This window comes from Tasmannia lanceolata, unplaced genomic scaffold, assembly GCF_043159265.1.
Source record: "Tasmannia lanceolata isolate RefF3 unplaced genomic scaffold, GAP_Taslan_0.1 ptg000023l, whole genome shotgun sequence".
NCBI classification, from domain to species: Eukaryota; Viridiplantae; Streptophyta; class Magnoliopsida; order Canellales; family Winteraceae; genus Tasmannia; species Tasmannia lanceolata.
This window is the reverse complement of record NW_027518700.1, coordinates 7,863,624-7,889,736: the sequence shown is the minus strand read 5'-3', so window position 1 is coordinate 7,889,736 and position 26,113 is coordinate 7,863,624. Positions and strand designations below refer to the sequence as shown.

Genomic DNA, 26,113 nt, shown 5'->3' with positions numbered 1-26,113 from the left:
TGGTTGGGTGAACCACTTAAATCTATGTCTTATGTGTGTGAATTTTCATTTATCTTTTGTATATCGTTATTCTGCTGCATTGTTAATTCCTAACAGGTGCCAAATTTTCTAAAAAGCTATCAACAGCTAATAAAAAAGTGTTAAATAAAGTGAGTGTCGGGATCAAAATATTGTAGTGCAAATATCATTTCCAACATAATCACATTAACATCGCATTGCTCTTTTAACAAGTTAAGGCATGGTTATGGGTAATTGAAACTTATTATATGGTTTTTTTTTAGAACCGGAGCACATGTACCTTTGCTTTGCATCAAAACCCTTCTCACTCTCACCATGAGTAAGTTGGAGAGAAGACTTTCTAGAGATGTTTAATGATGGAGCTAACATTTGCTACTTTGATGTGCATATGTTAATGGGAGTGCAGATATATATATCATTTCCAATATAATCAAATTAACGTCGACATTTCTCTTTTACCAAGTTATGGCTATGGGTAACAAAAACTTATTATATGATTTTAGTTAAGAAACAGAGCACAAGTAACCTTTAGATTTCATCAAAACCCTTCTCACTCTCACCATGAGCAAATTGGAGGAGTGAAGGCTTTCTGGAGATGCTTAATGATGCAACTTACATTTGCTACTTTGATGTGTATATGTTTTGAGTAAGTCCACATGTATTGGCATTAAAATACATGATCATATCTATGAGTAATATCAACTTATATACTTATTTTTATGTATATATGTACCACATATATTGTCTATAAAATTTGTACTTGATTAGCAAAAGAATTAAGTTAGGAAACACAGTTTGATATTGTTTTATTTTTATGCATGCTTGGATATGAGTAGGTGTATACTATATAAGCACACCCATATACAGATACGCAAAAATACGATATGAGCATATTTAATTGAACCTTATGCTGATCCAATGGTTTCGTTTTGGCTGTATGGTTGTAATCCGTGAAGTTTTTGGCAACTTTCCGTCAACTTTCCATATGGCTTTTTCCGGTTTCCATTGAAATAGTATTTTCTTGGGGGTTGAAAGTAAAGTGACATCATATTCCCTTTCTCACACATTTGGACTCTATTTGGATGCACAAAAAAGTAGGAAACTAAAAGTAAATATACACATTTTCCATTTCCTAGCATCATTTGGTAGACATTTACTACTCGCATCGCACTCTTTGTTGGCTGTAAATTTTTTAAATGCAAGGCGTTTTGCACTGTTTGACATTCCTCTTAAATCAAGAGAAAAGGGAAAGTAAAGAAATGAGAATTGATATTCCGTTCCTTCTACTTCCATATACATTATGTGCATTAAGACGGACCCTTGGTTTCCAATGCACTGTTCATTCTGCTTTCCATGTTTGTAAGGAATTTTTCGAATAACAGCTTTTGAGTTTTATGCCAAATCAAGAGGAAAGGGAAATTAAATATGATTTTTTTTCTTCTACTATGTTTTTACTTGGAAAATGATGACATTTCACTTTCCCTCTAATTCTACTTAATGTGCATCCAAACCCTAGCAGAAAAGTAACCACATGGATTGTGTATAATATGTTTGCCATGTATAGTGTAAAATGTCGAAATATGTGTATAATATGTATAATATGTGCTAGCAATTCCCAACACGGGATTTGCTAGGGTCCATTGCAAGAGGCATTTCATGGCTAGTCGCATGTCAGACCGGCCACCATGTGAATGAAGACAAAAGCTGTTATCTTCATTCACGAGGTGGCTGGTCTCACGTGTGACAAAGTAGACGCGGAATGCCTTTTGGGATGGACCCTAGCAATTCCCATGCAACACTAGATCTTTTGATCATGTTAACACCAAAATACTTCTAAGATGACTGGGTTGTTCTATTGAGTATGTGACCTTAAAGTTCCTTCCTGTAATCAGATTTTTTACTTTGCTTATAAACTCACTGTTTTAATTGGTGAAGAAGTGGCAAGAATATTTTGGATTTTGGGGGTCCTATCTTGGATCGATCCAGGCTGCCCATCTGGTAAACCATTATTATGTTCTCTTATGTGGCTCAAAAATATGTAAATCATGCAATCTAACATCCACTAAGGTGTAGAGAAAGCCCTATCAAATGAACAGTTCGGATCAATCAAAAGTAGGACCCATTAGGCCCGGTTTGGATTGCAAGAAAAACATTTCTTGTGGAATTATTTATGAGAATTTCTTTCTTTCTTTCCATATTTTAGAGAGAAATGATGAAATTATGGTTAATTTAGAGGGATATTATCATTAATTGAAGGTTCAAGAAACTTTCTGCAATCCAAACAGGGCCTTAGTGGGCACACCTCATAGAAGAGGTAGAATGGGCACACCTATTCTGATGATCTAAACCATTCATTTCTTGCTCCTCCTTAGGTAAGCTGTATCCCAAGAGTCTTTTTTCACAGGATGATCTTTACCCTTTGATTTGTTGAGGCTTCTTTTCCCTAATTTCCTTTGACTTTAGCCTTTCATTTTATACCAAATATAATGGAGGTTTGGATATTCCAATGGAAAATATTTTTCAGGCACAACCCATCCATGGTGAGAAATAACAGATGACTGGTTTAGATCATTCAATTAGGTGGGTTCCCTACTTTTTTCGCTTGTATTTTCATAGAAATACAGACGTCTCCACCATATGATTTGTTAAAAGACAAATTTTGTTACTACAAAGACACATGTATGTGAGATGAAGAGCGTTGATTTAGTAGAACATCATGTGGCTTGATGGATAAAGGGCTTAGGATCATTCAATCAATTTGTTCTCCAATGAATATCTTTTACTAAGGGACTCACTTATTTTTTGGTCACATCGGATCCTTTTCGGAGTGTTTTTCAAATTCACTTTCCAAGCCCGAGTTCCGGTCCAATTTGAATAAGCTGTTTATCAGTATCCTAGTTCTTACTCAGGCCAAAGGGTTGGACCAAAGGACAGGGAAATCATTGACAACATGAAAAGCAGAACCCGAGCAGGACTAAGGGCGCGGAGTTACAAGCAACTATCCTGCCTGTGAATCGAAGCTGTCATCTCTCTAGCTCATGGATGAATCACCCGCCAGAAAGGAATAGCCGGAATAGCCCTGGACCTCAATAGCCAAGTTGGAAATGGAAGTGGTTGGCTTGCTACGACTAGCCGGAATAGAATGAAGGAATGATTCAATCTCCCACCATTTCAGACCAAGCCTCCTTTTCTGCCTTTCTATCTATACTTCCCATCCCAGCAGCAGTAGAGGCTCTTGATCCCGTTGGTTGAGCGAGCGAGTATTCCTCCCCAGAGCGATCCCCTATTGCTCATTCAGACCTATTACCCGCCTCAGCAGAGATGAGAGACTACCCTGCCCCAACCACTACCACTCTGATGGATGCCTTACCCGATTCGGATTGAGGGACCGGCATTCCTCTCCAACCCTTATTCATTCTATAGGGCGAGAGGCGAAGGCTGAACCCTTTAAGGCAAGTTTCAATACTCAAGATAGCAGGGCAAGGCAGAAGTTAAAAAGGCGAGCAATAGGACGGAAACAAAAGAGGCGGCGAGCTACTCCAGAGCGACCAGTAGCCCATGAAATATTGTAATATTGTAATATTGTAATACAAGTGCGATGCACAGGATGGTTCACATGACACATCCATTTTTTAAGAAAAGAATCCATTTTGTTTAAGAAAAAAATGCTAAACAAACCTTAGAGATGATTTTAATGTACAATTTTATTCTGTTCAAATTCAGATTTCATTAAGGTGTTGGGGTTTTTCTAAAGAAATTCTGACAAACCTTGTACTGTTGTACATAATGAAAATCCTTTAGCCTTAAAGTCAGACATTTGTGTAGATTAAAGGTTTTTGCATATCAAAATTGGAAGGTAAATGCATAAAATTTTGGGATGGTTGCCTTGCAAGTGTAAACTTGAGGGTGGTTGCTAAGGATAAAGGTACTTTGGGACAGAGAAAAGGAAGGGATTAGTTATTATTTTTAACTTTTGGACATTGCTACGATATAGCTGGTTCGGAAACTTCCTACTCAAGTAGAAAGTAGAGAGGGATGATCTAGTGTAACCATGTTTCTTTGGCACCAATTTGCGGGTGTTTTTACTAAATGAGAGAAAAGTTTTTTATTTTAGATATCCATCTCGCTTTGGAAAAAAAACACACCTCTAGAAAAGCACCAAGAGGACCTCATTGCTGAAGGAAATGGGTTCATTGTGTTTTTTTTTGGACTTCCCACCTTTAAGGGAATTGGTATTAGCGAAGCAATCAAGTATCTTGGTAGAGTGGGGTAGGCCTTGCTACAGATCCTTGGACCGAACCACTATAAATCTCTGATGTGCACTCTCTTTATCTTTTATGCATGTACATTCTATGTTCATCTTTGCATGTGCTTTTGCATGTGCTTGATTATTTTAATTTTCCAATTGTTTTAATTTTACATTGATAAGGGCAAAAGTTTTTAATTCCCAATTCAGCCCCCTCTTGGGTGTCTATCTCTTTCTGTGTCGGCTTTACATTCTATAACTAGGAATTTAAACATAGAAAAGGTAAAAAACTAAAGAGAAGCGTGCCATTATCAAAGATTATCTCCACATAATATGTAATGCCCAAATAATATTCAACATAGAAACCATCTATCTAAAATATAAATGCAATCTACCTAAATTAGAACTATAATCCATTTTGAAGACTTCAAATCTTAAATAGATTATGATGAAATATGTTTGAGAGATCGGACATGTACAAGAAAGGGTCCCGCTCGCCGGCTGTTCAGCCGTAACCTGCACCCACAGATAACAGGTTAGGGACCACACGAAGTTTTAACTATGGAGAACCCTTCGATGCTCAAGTCAATATTGAGATCAGACAGAATGAGAGCTCGGGGCGAGGAAAGTTCAATGTCACCCGCCATGTAGTGTCTTTGATCCCATGGTGAGCTGATCGCCTTGAACAGAGAGGAGGTTTCCTATTTGTAGGAGGCGCCGCTGCATTGAGTGCGATGCGACGGCGGTAGCGCTCCTTGTATTGGTATGGCGAGATTTCTAAGTCGTGGTGTATATCTTGTTGTCAGGTCAGGGTGAAATCCTTCTGATGGTGTGAACGGTGGGATTTGATTATGAGATCTTTTGTGGTCAGGATGCATACAGATTTTCATAGTGGCGATTGATTGCGATGTTTGTTATTCCAAATATTTTTCAGTATTTATTTCTCAAGATACGGTGAGTTGTGCATCGATGCAATACAGTAAGCGAGCGCCTTCCCGAGATTCGGGGAGGGGAGCCACGTTCAAAGGCTGGGAGATAGTACTTTGACTGGGATTGCTACTTCGAAAAATCAAATAAATCTGTCCCAATATGATTAATCATAAACACCTACTTTAGTAGAAAAATAGCTTATAAATTAGTGGGTTTTCTTCTTAAACTTTTCTCTCCTTATTTACTTTGGGAATGAAAGATATTCTTAAAATTTCTTACTTTATTTACACATGAACAAAAGATTTCTCTAACCTGAGCCTATTTAACATTTTTTGAGAAGGGTTTTCAATTTATTATGTCCACAAGATGTATCATTTGTTGCATAGTTTATTTATTTTGATAGAGTGAATTGTCTTGTGATTAATATTTTTAAAAATTTCCTCACTTTGGGCATGAAAACTTTTTGCAAAGCTATTTTTCTCATTGGATTACAAGAAAAACATTTTTTGTGGAATCATTTTTCATGGTTTTTTTTATTTCCACGAATTTTTTGCACACATGGCACATTCTCATTGCAGGTCCCCTACTCGGTGGTACTCTCGGTCTCCATATGATTTCCCATTATAATTATAACTCCTTGTGCCTAAAGAAGAAATTGAAAAGAACATATATCCAATTCTATATCTAGAGGAGAAATTATACGGCGTAAGGGCTTACAATAATATGGCCTTTGTACGGTGGAAGTCCCATCCTTGATATCTGATCCAACAGCAGCTCCTCAAAATATGAGCTGCTGTTAGATCAAATATCAAGAGCAGTACCGCTACCGTATTGTTGTAAGCCCTTACACCATATAAAATCTCCTATATCTAATCTGTATTTTTGAAAAGCACGGTACGGCCAACACGATGATCCAAACCGTCCATTTGTTGGGCCACAAGGTAACTAGGTTGTGCCCCAAAAATCATTTCCAATAGGATGATCGTAACCCTCCGAAGGGGGGCTGCACATTATGGATACTATAACAGATTTGATGCTGGCACTACTCACTTTGTTTCAGACTTTTCTAACTGGATGTTGATGACATCGTGAGTAATGTAATGAACATGGAAAGTAACTAAGAAGTTCAAGACAAAGTGAATAGTGCCATTATCAAAATATGGCAGTACCCAATTTCAACCTTGGATATTATGAGACAACTAATATTTTCCAATTAAAGTGAGTTTTGGAGAGTTGAATTCCACGAAGGTAGACCATTCATTTTCCGAGGGCCACTTTCTAGTAGAATTGGTTGTGCAACTCACATAGGAGACTTAACAACAAAGGAAAGATTTTAAGCATCTTTTTCTTAGGGGGGTTAAGGTTTGTAACAGTGGTAATTGTGAGAGTAAACGAGAATGCATCTTCAAAAATTATATAGAATACAAAAAATCTAAGAAGGGAATATTGTATGAAATTAGTACAAGATTTGACACACTTTTCTTTCTTTTCTTTGATAATGGTAACTTTAAGACTGAGACACTTAAAGGCAAGGTGATATGGGTGTGGACAAGTTTTTTTGTTTTTACTTTTTACTAAGCCATTAAAAAACCAGTCTCAGATGTCAGTTCTTAAATATAGGACTTTGGGAGTATGAATTGAAATATTTCATACCAGCTCCTAATCCTAGTAAAGTCCTAAGAGCCAAATCATGCATATGGTTTTTAAATTTTTACTTCAGGATTCTGGCATGGCTATGACACTCATTTTGAGGTGTTTAAGTCATAGAGGAGGCTGATGCTGTGCAATGACCAAAGGGTTTCAATGCAACTCATCTATCACCCTAGAATTGATAATGAAACAACTAGGTGTCCCACAGAATTAAACTCTTTTTTCTATGCAGTTCATGGTGTTCTTCAAGAGCATGCACTTGAGTTAAAAGGCATTTTGACAACAGACTCTTCCAGGTGTCCTACAGAATTAAACTCTTTTTTCTATGTAGCCTTTGGAGCATGACAAGATATACACCTCAATAACCATGTGCAGGGTTCTGTAGTTACAACACATAAAAAAGGGTTCTGTAGTTACAATCAATGAAAAAATCAGGGAAAGATAATGCTTAAATGTGTAAGTTTTCGTTCCATTTAAAGGTTAAAAGTTAACAGAGTTCAGATGATGAGATGAACAGTACTGTCATTCAGCTTCAGAAAAAAATTTCAGAAAAAAATATTTTACAGAAAAGCATTGTAAAGTCACTATTTAAAAAATAATAACATATGTTTCTCCTACATGACCAACAATTTAAGAACTTGATAATGTGAATTCAGATACAAGCCACGAATTCCGCAGCCTAGTTAATCATAACTCATGAAGAACAGAAAACAAAAGCTAGGAGAATATAAAATATCTTTCTCCATTTTCATTTCTCAAGAACCATTACTCTCATACAATCTCATATAACCAAGAAACCAGTGAAAGAAACTAAACAGATATCTTAGAAAAGTACGGAATTTAATATAAATCACAGGTTTTTATTTTTATTTTTGAAATGTATAAATCACAGGTTTCTATCAATAAATGCTGAAAAAATAAAGTATTTGAAGATACATCAACCCTCCAACACTTCAACATACAGCTTGTAAAATGCCATCTAAAGCAACCAAAAGAAAAAAGAAAAAATAATAAAGGAATGAAAAGAATGCATAAAAAATTGGCTTCTTCACCCACCAAGAATGTTTTGATTTGGTAGAGAGATGATGATTCCCAGGTCCAGAAGAACGCATCGAGCCCACAAGGAAATTCTCTCCTTTCCATCCTCTGTAATTCCTCCAACCATTATTCAACTGATGCTTGTCACCTTGAAACCTTGAAGTTTTATACCCTGAAGAATTTCGAGCGCCACCTTCTCTCCTCCAACAGTTCACATTATTTGTTTCCAAAATCACATTATTTTTTCGGGATTCCAAATAAGGCAGCTTGTTAATATCACAATCACAATGTCCCCAACCGCATGAAGTACCCCCATTATTTTCCCATGAATTATTCTCCTTAGCTCTACTTTCACAACCACTCCAATCCCGTGCATCACTGTCAGCATTTCCATCACAATTTCCTAGCCCTTTAGCCCCATCGTTTTCCCATGAATTCTGCTCCACATCTCTGTTCTCATTGTTATTATCAACATTTTGATCAAAATTTCCCCAAGTGGGCTCGGGTGGAGAATCATGAACTGGGTCTTCATCATCACCCCAACCAGTGCATGGGATTGGGAAGTTGAAAGAATCCCAACCAAGCTTCTCATCCTTCTCTTCATCAATAGGAGCTGGAGGTTTTTTATCCAAATCCAATGGCAGCTCGGGATCAATGTCGGAATTCCAGTCAATTTCATCAGTATAAATATCTGGATCGGGCAGAGGGATATCAAATGGGAGGCCACTAATCTCTGCCCAAAACCGGGCTTTCGCATTCTGAAATGCCTCTTCACCAGATGAATCATCCCACTGAGCAATGTTTTTGTAGTAGGACATCAGGTTCTTAGTGTCACAGAGTTGTTCCCATGAAATTGCGCATGTAGAAAAGCAGAATTTCTTCTCCCATGAAGCTACACAACCACTCCAATCCCATGTATCACTATCAGCATTTCCTTGCCCTTTAGCTCCATCGTTTTCCCATGAATTCTGCTCCACATCTCTGTTCTCAATGTTATTATTTACATTTTGATCAAAATTTCCCCAAGTGGGCTCGGGTGGAGAATCATGAACTGGGTCTTCAGCATCAACCCATCCAGTGCATGGGATTGGGCAGTTAGAGGGCTCGGCCGGAGAATCATTAACTGGGTCTTCATCATCACCCCATCCAATGAGTGGGATTGGGCAGTTAGAGGGCTCATTAAATGGGTCTTCATCATCACCCCAACCAGTGCATGGGATTGGGAGGTTGAAAGAATCCCAACCAAGCTTCTCATCCTTCTCTTCATCAATAGGAGCTGGAGGTTTTTTATCCAAATCCAATGGCAGCACGAGATCAATGTCGGAATTCCAGTCAATTTCATCAGTATAAATATCTGGATCGGGCAGAGGGATATCAAAGGGGAAGCCATTAATCTCTGCCCAAAACCGGGCTTTCGCATTCTGAAATGCCTCTTCACCAGATGAATCATCCCACTGAGCAATGTTTTTGTAGTAGGACATCAGGTTCTTAGTGTCACAGAGTTGTTTCCATAAAATTGCGCATGTAGAAAAGCAGAATTTCTTCACCCATGAGGGTACACAACCACTCCAATCCCATGTATCACTATCAGCATTTCCTTGCCCTTTAGCTCCATCGTTAGAGGGCTCGGTCTTAGAATCATTAACTGGGTCTTCATCATCACCCCATCCAATGAGTGGGATTGGGCAGTTGAAAGAATCCCAACCAAGTTTCTCATCCTTCTCTTCATCAATAGGAGCTAGAGGTTTTTTATCCAAATCCAATGGCAGCTCGAGATCAATGTCGGAAATCCAGTCAATTTCATCAGTATAAATATCTGGATCAGGCAGAGGGATATCAAAGGGGAAGCCATTAATCTCTGCCCAAAACCGGGCTTTCGCATTCAGAAATGCCTCTTCGCCAGATGAATCATCCCACTGAGCAATGTTTTTGTAGAAGTACATCCGCTTCTTAGTGTCACAGAGTTGTTTCCATGAAATTGCGCATGTAGAAAAGCAGAATTTCTTCTCCCATGAAGGTACTGTGGGTCGCCAGGATCCTGAAAGCACAAAACGAAATAAGAACTCTTTGTAAAAAGAAAAAAAGAAAGAAAGACAGACCTACAAAACAAAACTGCACTACTACAAAAGCCTCTGTTTAGTGCGAAGTGATAAACAAACAGCCAAATTTTACACCACCACAATTCAAGAAATCTAATATAAGTACTTCAATCTACCAATAAATCCTCAACATCTAATAACCCAATTCCATAAACAAGAGATAGTACTAACATAAACATAGAGCTCTGTAGTTCAAAATTAAATTACAGAAGATATAATAGACAACCCTAACCTCACATCCCAAATCCTACAGGCAGAAAGTTGAAACAATACTAAAGATCAATATCTAAGAACTATAAGGTGCTCAAGAACTCACCCAAGGCAGAACAAGGTCGACTCAAGCTTAAACATTGGAATGAAATTAAAAGAATTACAATGCAATGATGTAAACAAATCCTCAATGCATGAAAAATGACCCCTTATCTATCCCACAAATATAAAGCAGAATCTAGCATAGTAGAACTTAGTGGTTCAAAACAATCTAAATAAATGTCTTAAAAACAGGGTGACTAATTAAACTGAAAAAGGCTACGACTCGATCCAAACCGGTCCGATCAGGTTGAATCTTGATTCCGTTAAAAAACAAGAAATTATGAAAGGTTAAAAATTGCCCATATAAAAAAATCAATAAACTGACTCTTGATACATAAAAAACCTAGAAACTAGAGGTGATTTCTACGACAATCAAGGACTAGGCAAATAAAATAAATAAAAGCAGATTTGAGTCAAAATCTAGCCTTGTATCCCATATTCTAAAAACAACAGACTGAAAGGCAAGCATATAACCAACTCCTCAACTAGTAAAATCCCACTTCCCATACCATAAGACCCAAAAAAAAAAAAAAAAAAATTCTCATATAATAATAGAAGCATGCAATTTAAATATTTTCAAATCAAGATTTTAGAACAAAAGTACCACAATTTGCCTGTCTAGGAAATATTTACTCTACATAAAATAATCATAAACAACAAAATGGATCCATGAATTTTAAAAGAATTCCACAGTTAGAAAGAGAAACTAAAAACCAATGAATAATTCATCATCAATCCTAAAAACCCATATGCAATAAGTAATTTCTCAACAGATAACACATCTATTTTTTCAATGGCCCAAATAAAAAAACCTCAATCCAATCACAAACCCACTTCTATTTTCCTACTAACATCAACACCAAAATTATCTATCAAGCAACAACACAACTTTTCAATTCAAAACACAATGATAAAAAAAACAGAGAGAGAGAGAGAGACGTTTATAGAATCCATACAAAACACACCTCACTCTATAAGAAAAACCTAGAAATAAAATTAAATGAAATTCCTCAACTACTACTGTACTCTACAAGTGAACAAAACAAACAAACTAAAATAAATCCCAGAGAGAAATTTTAGTATACTTTGACGACGTCGCCTATTTTGGGATGTCCATGGATTACTAGGAACCATTTCATAATCATATAGACTGCACTCTTCCATATTTTAGAACTCAATAAAAAGAAAGCTGGACCCCTCTGAGAAAAACCAAGAAAGGAAAGAGAATAATCTCAGAGATGGGTTTCAAAATCAACTAGCAGAGACCAAATTAGGAAAGATTATAAGTAGAAATTTGAGAAGTAAGTGAAGGTTTTATAGGAAGAGAAAATCCAAAGAACCACGTCTTGTGTTTGCTCACGTCTTTTATTTGAGGCGGTGTTGTGTTTCTCTTTGATTACAACTGTGCCACACTAAACTTTCTATTTTGGGCTCTGTTACTGGGCCGAAGTTCTTGTTGCCTAATCTTAATTCTGAATTGACCAAACTACCCTTCGAACCTTAACCCTATTTACTTTAGACAAAAAAAAAATCAAGTGATTATGATTCACTTAACGGCTTAGATTCATTACAGGTACCACAAACTCAATCATGGCCGTAAAGTCTTTACACAAAAAATATACCCATAATAACTAGGGCTGCAACTCGGGTCGGGCGGGTCGGGTTTTGGAGAACCCAACCCTACCCGAGAAATATCTCGGGTCGGGTTTTTTTTCGGAAAACCCACGATTCCCAAACCCGGCCCTACCCATGATAAATCTCGGGTCGGGTCGGGTTGGGTCGGTTCGAGTTTTTTCACGTTGACGCAATTTTTTAAGGAAAATTCTTGTTTGGCAAGGCAACTCAACTCATAGAAGCAGAAATTACACTCACATTACACTTGAATCAAACAATGATGTAATTACACTCACATTACACTTGAATCAAACAATGCTGTAATCAAACAATGTTGTAATTACAATCAAACAATGCTGAATCAAACACTTGAATCAACTCAACTCATAGAAGCAGAAATTACACTCACACGCAATAACAGTGGGTGCGTAGGTTTTGACTTTTAACTTTTAACTAACAATAGAAAAAAATGTACATACTATAACTTATGTAACTCGGGTCGGGTCGGGTCGGGCCCCTTCAAACCCGGCTCGACCCGAGATTCATGCGGGCTTTTGAATGCTCAACCCGGCTCGACCCGAAACCCATGAAACCTGAACCCAACCGAGGCTATTTTCGGGTTGGGTCGATGCGGGTCGGGTAAAACCCGGCTCGAGTTGCAGCCCTAATAATAACCATACAATCACTAGTATTTTTCTAAACAAATATGGACTATCCACCAATTGTTTTTTACAATTTTGGACGGCTATGATCAAATTGGTGTAATCTTGCTTGATTGGTATAATCTTAAGGGTATAATAGTAATCATAATATGGGCAATTTGGTCGGTTACAAATTGTAACTATATGTTTGGACTTGGTATGAAAAAAGATTGATAATGGAAGGGCATTTTTCTTTTGTAGTATCCTTCTCATTGTATATGTGTTCGTCTTGGCAAATTCGGAAACTAACCCTTTCTGTTTTTAGAAAGTACAGTGCACGTAAACTAACACTAGACTTGGCATAACCATTGCTTCATTTTCCTTTAGGCAATAGGACACCATATTTAAAATATTTTAGAATGTAAAGTATACTAGTAAAAAGACAGCAGCACGTGCAGCATCTTAATGAACTATTCTGGCTGAAAATGAATTTAATAATAATAATATTTAAGCAAGAAAGGCAAGTTTCTGACGGTCGCACATTTTTTTGAAAAGTATGATACAGAAAAAGCCTAAGATGACAATACTCTAAGCATGAAGCATCACATAAGTGGAATTACAACTTCAAAATAACATGTATCAAAAGGATGGGTAAATTTGTATTCTAATGAAAGTATTGTTGAAACTACATATGTTCATGGAAATCATGAAGTTACATAGATTTTAACTCACACGCGCTTTGACCTATATATCATGTAGAATCTCTTGCTAAACACTGATTTGAACAATTCCTCACTTTGGATGGAAAATTGGTCTCAAAATCTTGTAGAGTGCAAGTATAATGTTGGAAGATCGTCAAAATCTTTAGAATGATGGAGCAGGGATCGATTTTTGGAAACAGCCATGGCACCCAGATGGCATTCTCATTGATCTTTACCTCGAAGGAAGCACAACTGATAATGTTCAGATTATGGACATCCTTGATGGCGAAGAAGAATGGGATGAGGATATCTCCAACAGGCTGCCTGGAATTTCTCAAATTCTAAACAAATCCATTCGCATCCCTTGGGGAGGGGGGGGAGATTTCCCAATTTGGAAACCCACCACCAAAGGGACCTTCTCTCTTAAAAGCGCCTGGGAAGTCTCTCGGAAAAAAAACCAACCTCCCATAGTTCAGAAGCTTCTGGTTTAGTGGGCACATCCCGAGACATAGCTTTGTTGGATGGCAAGCCTATATTAACAAACTAAGTACTCGGGACAAACTATCTTACCAAGGCTCTTCAAGGGACGCAAACTGCCTCCTATGCTTAACGGAAAGGGAGGACACCAACCATTTATTCTTTAAATGTTCATACTTTGCTTGGATATGGAGATCTACCCTTCGGAGATTCAACTATAGAAGAAAGCCACTTGCTAGCCTCCAAGCTGAAGAAGAATGGATCAGGTCCACCACCACTGAAAGGAGTCAATCTGCAATCGGGCTTAAAGTAGCATTTAATGGGACCATATACCATATTTGGGATAACGGAACATGAGAGTTCATGAACATAAATTGCAGCATAAACAAAAAATCCTGAACAATATCCTTGTGGAAATTAGATTAAGATGTATTTACCTGAAGCTTAATGAAGGCGCCACCCTCAGGGGATCACTCTCAGCTCTTGTCTGAATCTCCCGAACTATGTAGCTGTCACACCTCCAAAACTCTGTCATTGGGAACCTCCTCCACTGGGATGGTTCAAACTGAATTCTGATGCGTCATTGGATGGTGCATCAGCTGGGCTGGGGGGTTAATTAGGAACCCCAAGGGAGATACCATTGCTGCATTCTCCGTTACCTGCGAGCCTGAGACAATTCAAGATCTCGAGATTGAAGCGATTCAGATGGGGATAATCCTGGCAAAAAAGAAAAATGTGAGTATGTTATGGATTGAATCTGGCTCCCTTCTAGCTGTGGATTGCATCAATGATCAATTCAACTGCCCATGGAAGAAAAGGTACACTTTATATAGGATAAAAAAACACCTTACTTCCTTCTCAAAATGGAAAATCTCCCATATGTGGAGAGAGGCAAATCGAGGAGCTGACTTCCTCTCGAAAGTAGTCTGTCCAATCAAAGGAACCGACATTCAACTGGAAAACCTGCTCCAGGAACTGAATTCCATTACCTATGAAGACGGCATGGGGACCATCTACTATCGAATTTAGCCCGAAGTACTGTTATTGAAGCCTTTTTTTTTTGTATTTTTGGTATTTTCAGGCTTTCCTTTGTTTGTTGTTTAGGGATTGTCCCCTTCCTGCTGGCCCTTGGGCCCCCTCTATGTACCTTTTATGTTTTTGTTATCAATGATATCTGGTAGGGGTCTTGCCTAACCCCATCTTACCTATAAAAAAAGCAAAGAATTGTTGCCAACGTATATGTGGTTGAGTAATTCCCAACAGAAGTCATTCCCACAACTTGGACAAATCTATTTTCGTTCTCAATGTAGCATGGAATTATACATTTATAAAGAAACCATATTTGTATACCTCTTATGGTTGCAAATATGAAAAAATAATTCTTAGGTGTTAATTATGATTTCAGTTCTTTTTCGTGTTTGATTTCTCCTCTTTTTTATTTTGAAAAGAAAACAAATATGTGTTTGTGAGAAGAAAAAAATTAATTAATAAGATCTTTAGTATCTATTAAAAAATTTACATTTATAACCTAAACAAATTATTAACATGGCAAATCACCATTTCATTTAAAAAGCTTGCCCTTCCTGCGCTCTGCCTCCTGCCTCCCGTCACCCGCCTCCATCTCTCCGTCATCCGCTCATTCTTCATATTGATCTCATATAATATAAAGATTTTCGATTCTCTATTTTAGACGGCTTGGTTCGTCCTTACAACTAATATGAATGCACGTTCCTGAGATCAAAGCACCCCACCAAACTACATTTGCCCTAAGGAAAGGTTTCTTAGGTACTGCACCCTGTTCATTTTTTCAAGGGTTTGCAACATGAAAGGAGCAAAAAAAAAAATGACAGCCGGCAAATTGCGAGATTCACGATTCCACGAGAGAATTGTGCCAAGACATATTGCCCGAGAGAATTGTCCTTAAGGGAAATGGCTAGGAAAAGAGTCATATTAGCTTCATATGGGTTGTACCCCTCATGTCTATAAAGAGCTTAGGAATGGTGCATATTGGAGGCTCCCCATTCAGGAATCAGAGGTGGTTGGCCAGACGATGAGCTTGAAAGGCAAATACTTCAGAGTGGGAACCAGCCCGAATGGTAAGGGAGTACGGGAACATATTGAAGTTGGGAAAGTTGAGTAGGTTGATGAAGAAACATGTATGACGTCAACCGAAGAACTTCTGGAATATGAAGAACACCATAATCTGAAAGAACAACAGAACCAACAGAAGTGGTAGGAATGGTACTAATTAACTATACCTTTTTATTTGGTTTTCTCCCATATCTCATCTATCAACTACCGAATGCTTGATTTAATGAAAAACTTGCACAAAGCCACTTTTTGATGGCCACTTTTTTATCTGTTTCGGACAGATGATTGAAGGTTCAACGCCAACTCAGTGAGAAGGACGCTGAAGGAAACGAGGAAATAGATAGATATGATGTTCTCTAAAAAACGCTCAAGCTAATCTTCGATTGTTAAGTCTCATTCTACTTCAATAGTATCATCTCCACTCAAATTATCAATATCAATAGTATCATCTCCACTGAAATTATCAATATAAATTCCTTCATTCATATTATCAATTCCTTCCTGATCATTCATACTAGAATTCATACCTTTCATATCATGTATACTATCAATCATACAATGCTGATCATTCATTCCAGAATTCATACCTTCCTGAGCATTCATACCAGAATTGATACCATCCGTATCATGTATACCAGAATTCATACCTTCCTTATCATGTATACCAGAATTAGAACCATCCGTATATGATCTATACATAATATGAATATTATGTACCTTCCGTAAAATGGCTGTAGCTGTAGGACCGGGACCAAGACCAGCTTCATCTCTTCTACCATTGGGTCGGCGTCTCGTGGCATCTCTGTGGGCCTTTCTTTCGGGATCTCTCACGCGGTATTCAACAGAAGGAAGCTAAGAAAGACCATCCCTGTCTTTCTAAGTCTTCTTCTTGCATAGAAGAACGCAACTGTTGCAAAAGCCGGGATTTGAGTAGTAGGCGGCACCCCCTCTTAGTTTTGAGTAGGCGGAACCATTCTGTTTTGGTTCTTCTCCACATTCTTACCGGGTGATCCAGGAATTTTCGTATTCTTGTTTCAACTGATATGTCGATATAGAAAGATCTCTGGATTTCTTCACCGCAGGTTCTCGCGTCATTTTCTTGAAAAGATATTAGATCACCGTGGGACACTTTCCAATGAGTCATGCTTACAATTCCATTATTCACACAAACTCTTCGATGACTTATCGGCTGCCTTGCTTGAGGAATAGTTTCACGAAAATGGAGACGAACCGGAAGATTAGTTTACGCTTGATTTAAGCAAATACACAAAGACCACAATAGTACCTAAAAAAAGAGCAAGTTTTGTAGCAGAGGGAGAGGAAGAGACCTCAGGAGTAACGACAGAAAGATAAGAAGAAACCGCCGAAGGCACAGGAGGAACCACCGAAGAATCCAAAAAAACTGGATAAAAAACACCACAGATACAGCGGCAGCGGGAACAGAAGGAACAAACAACATACGGACCACATACGGATCATAAAAAGACCAAAACAAGAAGCCAAGCAAAGGGCTTGCCAAAAGAGAATGGATCAAACCTATACTAGGAAATGAAACTGTGCTATCCGCACTACGCAAAAAAACGGCATGATGCGGAGAACGAGGAAGGGGAGAAAAAGGAAGATCACAAGAATGATCAACAACAGAATGACCACGAGCAGGAACAGAGAGAAGGTACGAGTATACATTGTCAAAGCCTACACGAGACTTAAACACCTTGAAACCATTGAAACTAGGAACGCTAGAAAGGGGAGGGAAACTGTAGCTACGGGGGAAACAAAAGAAAAGACGAGAAGCCCTGAAAGTAGAAGCTTAACGCCCTCGTTGCTGAAAGTGAAAGTCCCTCTACATTGACCGAGCCTATATGGGTCACCCTTCTCCAACTCGTCAATGCCATACAGAAGGAGGACGAGCCAAAGAAGGTGGGCCTGATGTACATGGAGGCAAAACTCAACTACTTGATTGTCCGGGCGATCGTTGATACTGGAGCAAAGCATAATTTCATCTCTGATAGAGAAGTCCAGCGATTGGGCTTAAGACTTACCAGCGATACTAGTCGTATCAATGCAGTCAACTCAGAGGCAAAGCCAGTGGGTGTCCTGGCAAGGGATGTGCTTCTTTGCATCGGTGATTGGCAAGGTAATTGTCATTTTATGGTTGTTCCGCTGGATGATTTCTGCTGGATGATTTTGAGATCATATTAGGCTTAGACCAATCCCATTCATCTTAGCGATTGAATGAGTTGGTTTGCTAATTGGTAGTGTTTCGCTTTAGGACAAGTAGCTAAGGCTATGAAGACTCTGCTGCCTTCCTAGCTCTAGTGGGCTCTAAAGCTCTAAGTTGGGCAATATAATAGAAGGGCCTGCTAGGTGTGCTTGTCTTGCTTGAGCTTCGGTATTCGCTTTCGGCTTCCTTAGTAGCTTGAGTTGGCTAGTAGCTTCTGCCTGCAGTCTCATCCTAGCACATTATTCGGATTCAGAGGTTTAGGTTTCAGACTGATGGAGAGACATCTTTTGTTAGGAAAGCCTTCAATCGGGGGCTCAAATAAGTTCAGCGTTCGAGCCGATCCCCTAATAGAAGTGTGTTCCTAAGAACTCACGATCTACTATTTGTTTGGTCAAGTAGGGCCAAATACAAGTAATGGCATAGCCCAAAGTTCCACCTCATTTTTTTAGAAAATGTAATTGAGTGCAGGAAAGATATAGAAACTGTACACTATAATAATGTCTTACCAGCAACCCCCCTGATGACAGAATTCCTATGCAGTACTTCAGAATGACGAATCTGATCTTGAACCAATTGGGCTGCTCATGCAAATTATTCCCACACTTATAAAGGCAGGATCTGGGTGCTATGGGATCCCTCTGCAATAAATTTCACCGTCCAATCTGAATCTCTCCAACATATTCATGGGGATGTCCTATGCATTCACTCTGCCCATAAATTCTCCATTTCTGTTGTATATGCCAAAAACAGGGGATATGAAAGGAGAACTGTTTGGGATTCCCTTCGGCTTATCTCCCAAAACATTGACCAGCCATGGATAGTCCTCGGGGACTTTAATGCCATCAGATTCGATGGAGAAAGGTAGGGGGGTGCTAATCTAATTCAAGCCGATTTCTCTGATTTTAATGATTGCATCTCGGATTGCTGCCTTGCTGAAATTAAATCTGTTGGGCATTTCTTCTCCTGGTCTAATTGTTCAAACACCGATAACCTTAAACTGAGAAGGCTTGATCGTTGCCTGGTGAATGATCAATGGATTGACTCCTTCCTTCTCTCGGTTGCTTCCTATAGGAATGCTGGGCTCTCAGACCATTGTCCCATCATCGTAAACTTCAGACAAAATGACAATCATCAAAAGAAACCATTCGGGTTCTTGCAAATGTGGCTAGAAGACACATCTCTCTATGGTGTTGTAGAACAAGCCTGGGCAATGAAAATCATAGGCAACCCAATGTTCAGAGTCGTAAAAAAGCTCAAAGCTGGTAAAGATAGCATTAAGGATTGGAACAACAATATATTCGGAAGAATAGACATCCAGTTACCTATTGCAAAGCAGGAATTGGATAATATCCAATCCGATTTAGTTGCAGACCCAGCTAATCACCTTCTCAAATCAAAGGAATGGAGGCTAAAGAGAAAGTCATTAAAATCTCAGATCTTGAAGAATCCCTCTTCAGGCAAAAATCAAGAGTTGACTGGCTAAACTTGGGAGATAGCAACTCTGCTTTTTTCCATGCAGCAATCAAGAACAGGAGAAACTGCAACAACATTCAGGCCCTTTCTAATCTGGATGGGACATTTACAATTGATCCCCATCAAATTTCCAATACTCTAGTTAACTACTTTGAATCTCTGCTAAACTCTTAGAAAGATCAAGTTCCTGATCTCTCAGATGTCCCAACTCCTTCTGCCACCCTTTCCCAGGATCAAGCCTCGAACCTGTCTTGGCCAATTTCAAAAGATGAGATCGATTTTGTCATCCAACATTGTGATGGGAACAAGGCCCCGAGACCTGATGGGTTCAATGTAGGGTTCTTCAAAAGCTTCTGGTGCCTGATCGCTGAAGAAGTCTCTGAGGCAGTTCAGTATTTTTTTTCTCCACCAAAAATCTGCTTCCTGAGGTAAATGCTACATTTATCTCTCTCATCCCCAAATCCATCGATGCATCCACCCCTGATATGTTTCGTCCAATCTCTTTGTGTTAACTTTCTATATAAAATCATCACGAAAGTATTGGCAAACCGGCTCAGACCTATCATGAATGATATCATTAGTCCTTCCCAATCTGCCTTTATTAGAGGCAGGTTGATCCAAGATAATTCGCTGCTTGCGCAAGATCTGGTTCACAATTTCCATATCAAGAAATCCCATAAGAAGAAGCACGAAATGGGTCTAAAGCTGGATTTAAGGAAGGCTTTTGATAACGTTAACCACCACACCCTCCTGCACTTCATGAGCAAAATGGGATTTGATGCAACATGGTTATCATGGATACAACAATGTATTCAAAAAGCCCATTTCTCTGTTCTGGTAAATGGGTCTTCCCAAGGATTTTTCACTTCCAGAAATGGCCTTCGCCAAGGGGATCCTATTTCCCCCCTTCTCTTCTGCATATGCATGGAAATGTTCTCCTGCATTATGGAGGAGGCCCATAAGAATGGATCTATTGTGACTCCCTTCTCAAGAAAAAATATTGTTGTATCTCACCTTTTATTTGCAGATGATGTGCTCATTTTTGCAGAAGCAACCCCCCAAAACTGCAGAGGTCTCCTAGAAGCGTTTACCAAATTCAAAGTCTGTTCTGGACTTGACATCAACATCAACAAGAGTGAAATCTTCTTCTCTCAGGGAAACAACTGCTTTAAAAACTTTTTCACAAGTACTCTTAACATGCAGGAAGGCCAACTTCCAGTCAAGTACTTAGGCCTGCCCTTAATTATAACCAGACTCACAGCCTCCGACTGCTCACCAAAATCTGGAAGAGAATGTCTACTTGGTCTTGTAGAATGTTATCTAGATCTGGGAGAATCGAACTCACTAGAACTGTTCTCAATGCCTTCCAGCTCTATTGGTCTGCAATGTTTCATATCCCCAGTGAGACATTAAACAAAATCGAACAATCTTCAGGAATTTCATATGGGGAGGAACTGAAATGAGGACCTCTTACCACCCAGTCAACTGGGACACTCTATGCTACCCAAAATCAGAAGGTGGGCTGGGAATTCAGAAACTTCATGACATCAGTGAAGCCGGGAAACTAAAACAACTGTGGAATATTATCAGTGGAAGGAGAAGTCTCTAGGAATGTTGGTTCAAAGCAAAATACCTTAGAGGCAATAATTTCTAGACCAAAAAACCCCCAAAAGTAATGTCATGGGGAGCCAGGATTGTGTTCAATTTCAGAGAAAATGCAGCAAAACATATCTGCTATTCTATTGATGATGGAGCAGGGATCGATTTTTGGAAACAGCCATGGCACCCGGATGGCATTCTCATTGATCTTTACCCCCGAAGGAAGCACAACTGATAATGTTCAGATTATGGACATCCTTGATGGCGAAGAAGGATGGGATGAGGATATCTCCAACAGGCTACCTGGAATTTCTCAAATTCTAAACAAATCCATTCGCATCCCTTGGGGGGGGGGGGGGGGGGGGGGGGGGAGGGATTTCCCGATTTGGAAACCCACCACCAAAGGGACCTTCTCTCTTAAAAGTGCCTGGGAAGTCTCTCGCAAAAAACAAACCAACCTCCCATAGTTCAGAAGCTTCTGGTTTAGTGGGCACATCCCGAGACATAGCTTTGTTGGATGGCAAGCCTATATTAACAAACTAAGTACTCGGGACAAACTATCTTACCAAGGCTCTTCAAGGGACGCAAACTGCCTCCTATGCTTAACGGAAAGGGAGGACACCAACCATTTATTCTTTAAATGTTCATACTCTGCTTGGATATGGAGATCTACCCTTCGGAGATTCAACTATAGAAGAAAGCCACTTGCTAGCCTCCAAGCTGAAGAAGAATGGATCAGGTCCACCACGACTGAAAGGAGTCAATCTGCAATCGGGCTTAAAGTAGCATTCAATGGGACCATATACCATATTTGGGATAACGGAACATGAGAGTTCATGAACATAAATTGCAGCATAAACAAAAAATCCTGAACAATAGCCTTGTGGAAACTAGATTAAGATGTATTTACTTGAAGCTTAATGAAGGCGCCACCCTCAGGGGATCTCTCTCAGCTCTTGTCTGAATCTCCCGAACTATGTAGCTGTCACACCTCCAAAACTCTGTCATTGGGAACCTCCTCCACTGGGATGGCTCAAACTTAATTCTGTTGCGTCATTGGATGGTGCATCAGCTGGGCTGGGGGGTTAATTAGGAACCCCAAGGGAGATACCATTGCTGCATTCCCCGTTACCTGCGAGCCTGAGACAATTCAAGATCTTGAGATTGAAGCGATTCAGATGGGGATAATCCTGGCAAAAAAGAAAAATGTGAGTATGTTATGGATTGAATCTGACTCCCTTCTAGCTGTGGATTGCATCAATGATCAATTCAACTGCCCATGGAAGAAAAGGTACACTTTGTATAGGATAAAAAAACACCTTACTTCCCTCTCAAAATGGAAAATCTCCCATATGTGGAGAGGCAAATTGAGGAGCTGACTTCCTCTCGAAAGTAGTCTGTCCAATCAAAGGAACCGACATTCAACTGGAAAACCTGCCCCAGGAACTGAATTCCATTACCTATGAAGACGGCACTGGCACCATCTACTATCGAATTTAGCGCGAAGTACTGTTATTGAAGCCCTTTTTTTTTGTATTTTTGGTATTTTCAGGCTTTCTTTTGTTTGTTGTTTAGGGATTGTCCCCTTCCTGCTGGCCCTTGGGCCCCCTCTATGTACCTTTTATGTTTTTGTTATCAATGATATCTGGTAGGGGTCTTGCCTAACCCCATCTTACCTATAAAAAAAGCAAAGAATTGTTGTCAACGTATATGTGGTTGAGTAATTCCCAACAGAAGTCATTCCCACAACTTGGACAAATCTATTTTCGTTCTCAATGTAGCATGGAATTATACATTTATAAAGAAACCATATTTGTATACCTCTTATGGTTGCAAATATGAAAAAATAATTCTTAGGTGTTAATTATGATTTCAGTTCTGTTTTCGTGTTTGATTTCTCCTCTTTTTTATTTTGAAAAGAAAACAAATATGTGTTTGTGAGAAGAAAAAATTTAATTAATAAGATCTTTAGTATCTATTAAAAAATTTACATTTATAACCTAAACAAATTATTAACATGGCAAATCGCCATTTCATTTAAAAAGCTTGCCCTTCCTGCGCTCTGCCTCCTGCCTCCCGTCACCCGCCTGTATCTCTCCCTCATCCGCTCATTCTTCATATTGATCGCATATAATATAAAGATTTTTTATGCTCTATTTTAGAGGGCTTGGTTCGACCTTACAACTAATATGAATGCATGTTCCTGAGATCAAAGCACCCCACCAAACTACATTTGCCCTGAGGAATGGTTTCTTAGGTACTGCAGCCTGTTCATTTTTCAAGGGTTTGCAACATGAAAGGAGCGAAAAAAAAAAAGACAGCCGGCAAATTGCCTACAAATCTTGTCTTGAGATTCACGATTCCACGAGAGAATTGTGCCAAGACATATTGCCCGAGAGAATTGTCCTTAAGGGAAATGGCTAGGAAAAGAGTCATATTAGTTTCATATGGGTTTGTACCCCTCACGTCTATAAAGAGCTTAGGAATGGTGCATATTGGAGGCTCCCCATTCAGGAATTAGTAGGTGGTTGGCCAGACGATGACCTTGAAAGGCAAATACGTCAGAGTGGGAACCAGCCCGAATGGTAAGGGAGTACGGGAAAATATTGAAGTTGAGGAGGTTGAGTAGGTTGATGAAGAAACATGTATGACGTCAACCGAAGAACTTCTGGAATATGAAGAACACCATGATCTGAAAGAACAACAGAACCAACAGAAGAGGTAGGAATGGTACTAATTAACTATACCTTTTTATTTGGTTTTCTCCCATATCTCATCTATCAACTACCGAGTGCTTGATTTAATGAAAAACTTGCACAAAGCCACTTTTTGATCTGTTTCGGACAGATGATTGAAGGTTCAACGCCAACTCAGTGAGAAGGACGCTGAAGGAAACCCTCCACTATAGAGGAAATAGATAGATATGATGTTCTCTAAAAAACTCTCAAGTTAATCTTCTATTGTTAAGTCTCATTCTACTTCTTATTATTACATATAATCAAGTAGCAAATGTCATGTCTGTATTGTGGAATCACATTGAAAGAATGAGCTGATCAATACAATGTAAAGAATCATATATATTGAAATATACTACAAGTTGGTTTACTAATCAAACTTGATGCGTGTTTTATGGTTAGTTGAAGAGGCCAATAAGCAAAGAAGTATTGCCCAAGTGGATCTGTGTAATCATGTTTTGTGCGAATGCATAGTTTGGGCTTTTACAAAGAGGAATGCTATCATGAATGCCGATCGGATTGCTACTCCCAACTTGCACTGCATGTGGGTTAGACCAGATAGGTTGGCGGAGTGGTGATTCAAACGACATTGTCCTCCCTCAACATCCTCAAATCATTTTCTTTTTCAAGAAAGGAAAGCTACTGATATTGGCACTACCACGTTTTGATATTTGCACTAACTCACCTTGTCATTTCTTTCTTAATTTGCTTCTAACAGCTTTTTTGGAAATTTTGATAACCAACAACAACTGGTTAAAAAAATAAAAGACAAGGTGAGTTAGTGCAATTACCAAAACATGCTAGAGCAAATATCAGTAGGAAAAAAGAAATGTAGTTTAGGAAAATAACCTCAGTTTTAAAGCTTAAGTTTATTAATGGTATTTGTTATGTAGAAGAGAGAGGGAGGGAGGGCATGGAACCAAGACCGTTGATCTTGTAAAGCATCATTAGGCAACACACATTTTTTTGGTCCCACCCCAAATGAACATCACATGCATAAGAATAAAGGACTAAAAAAATAAATAAATAAACACTTTATCTTTTGTTGGTAGGACCCTAGATCAAGGGCTTAGGATCATCCTATCACTTTGTTCTTACCAACATTCGGCTAGACTTATAGTTGCCATTCGAATCAATGGATCTGGTAGGTAAGAGAGGCTGAAGTAGGCCCAATATTTCTTTAGGAAGGAGCATAAAAGTGACTTTTTTTTAGCAACTTTCTTGTTAAAATAATACCCAAGTCCTCTCAACCAAGACCATACACACTGAGATTTAACGGCAAAAATTCAATAATTGCTCTAGAAATTCACATTTTATGAGAAACCATTCTGATTTAAAACAGGTATTTTATTTTCCCTGTTTTCATCCTCATCCCATCCTCACCACGCCCACAAATCTCTCTTCCCCCCTCTCTACCCTTTGGTAAACAATTATTCCATGAATTTCTTTCCATGCTTACCAAACATGTCCTGAAGGATGCATATGGTGCAAGACATGGAATAGAGAGTTGTTACATGATGCAGGGCCATATTTTCCCTATAAAAAAAATGTAAGCTACGGGCACTTCTTTAATCATCCAAACCATTTATCTGCTATGAGTGGCTATGGATGGGGGCATGCACCTAAGGCCATGTTTGCCAACCATGAAATTTTTTTCCATGGAATTTTAGTTTATCATGGGGTAGAAGAGTGATAAGGAGGATGGGTAAGGGAGAGAATCGAGGGAGAGGTGGCTAGAAAAAGGGGAAAAGAAAAACTATACTCAAAATAGAGTTTTTGTTTGAGTTTTCCTTATTTTTCAGCAACTTCTCACCCTCTCCTCCCTTATTCCCTCTCAAATCCATCCCTCTCCCTTGGTATGTTCATATTCCACGAGTTTTTTTTTTTTTTTTTTCATGGTAGCCAAACATAGCCTAAATGCTTCCTAAATGATTTGTAGAGGGCTTTTTTTTTTCTAACCATCCTTTAAGGCTTGGAATCATATGCGAAAGAACTTTGGTGGCAAGGCCTAGAGTATAAATGTTTTGGATACTAGAAAAAGTAGCCTCCACAATGGTGATTGTGGCTGCCACAGACTGCCCACTCCACATAACATGATTGACTAACATTGTCTAATGGATGCCCACATTTTTCCAAAGAAAGCTATGAGCCACTAGAAGTACATATGCCTTTGCCAACACGAGAAGGAGCTCCATCCATACAAGGTTGGCACACAGCGATTGAAGCAGAGGAGCGGAAGACCATATAAAAGGGCGAGAGGGTATG

General features: G+C 39.0%; 1 protein-coding gene across 2 annotated transcripts; it reads right to left on the bottom strand.

Moving 5' to 3' along the window:
* Positions 1–7,676: 7,676 nt before the first annotated feature.
* LOC143856242 (uncharacterized) lies at positions 7,677–19,082 on the bottom strand. 2 transcript variants are annotated; one of them, XM_077366399.1, is made up of 3 exons: positions 18,548–19,082; positions 14,164–14,443; positions 7,677–9,920 (listed from the first exon to the last, which is right to left on the bottom strand). In XM_077366399.1, exon 3 carries the CDS (start codon positions 9,823–9,825, stop codon positions 7,798–7,800), a length of 2,028 nt encoding a protein of 675 aa, XP_077222514.1. In that variant the 5' UTR covers positions 9,826–9,920; positions 14,164–14,443; positions 18,548–19,082; the 3' UTR covers positions 7,677–7,797. The 2 variants fall into 2 exon arrangements, with proteins under 2 accessions (XP_077222514.1, XP_077222513.1); XM_077366398.1 differs by lacking the exons at positions 14,164–14,443; positions 18,548–19,082 and adding an exon at positions 11,379–11,705.
* Positions 19,083–26,113: the final 7,031 nt, after the last annotated feature.

Coding starts and splice junctions, on each gene's coding strand:
- LOC143856242 (XM_077366398.1), bottom strand. CDS start 11,457: ATGGAAGAGTGCAGTCTATATGATTATGAAATGGTTCCTAGTAATCCA. Junction 9,921..11,378: donor AAATAGGCGACGTCGTCAAA/GTATACTAAAAT, acceptor TTGTGCTTTCAG/GATCCTGGCGACCCACAGTA.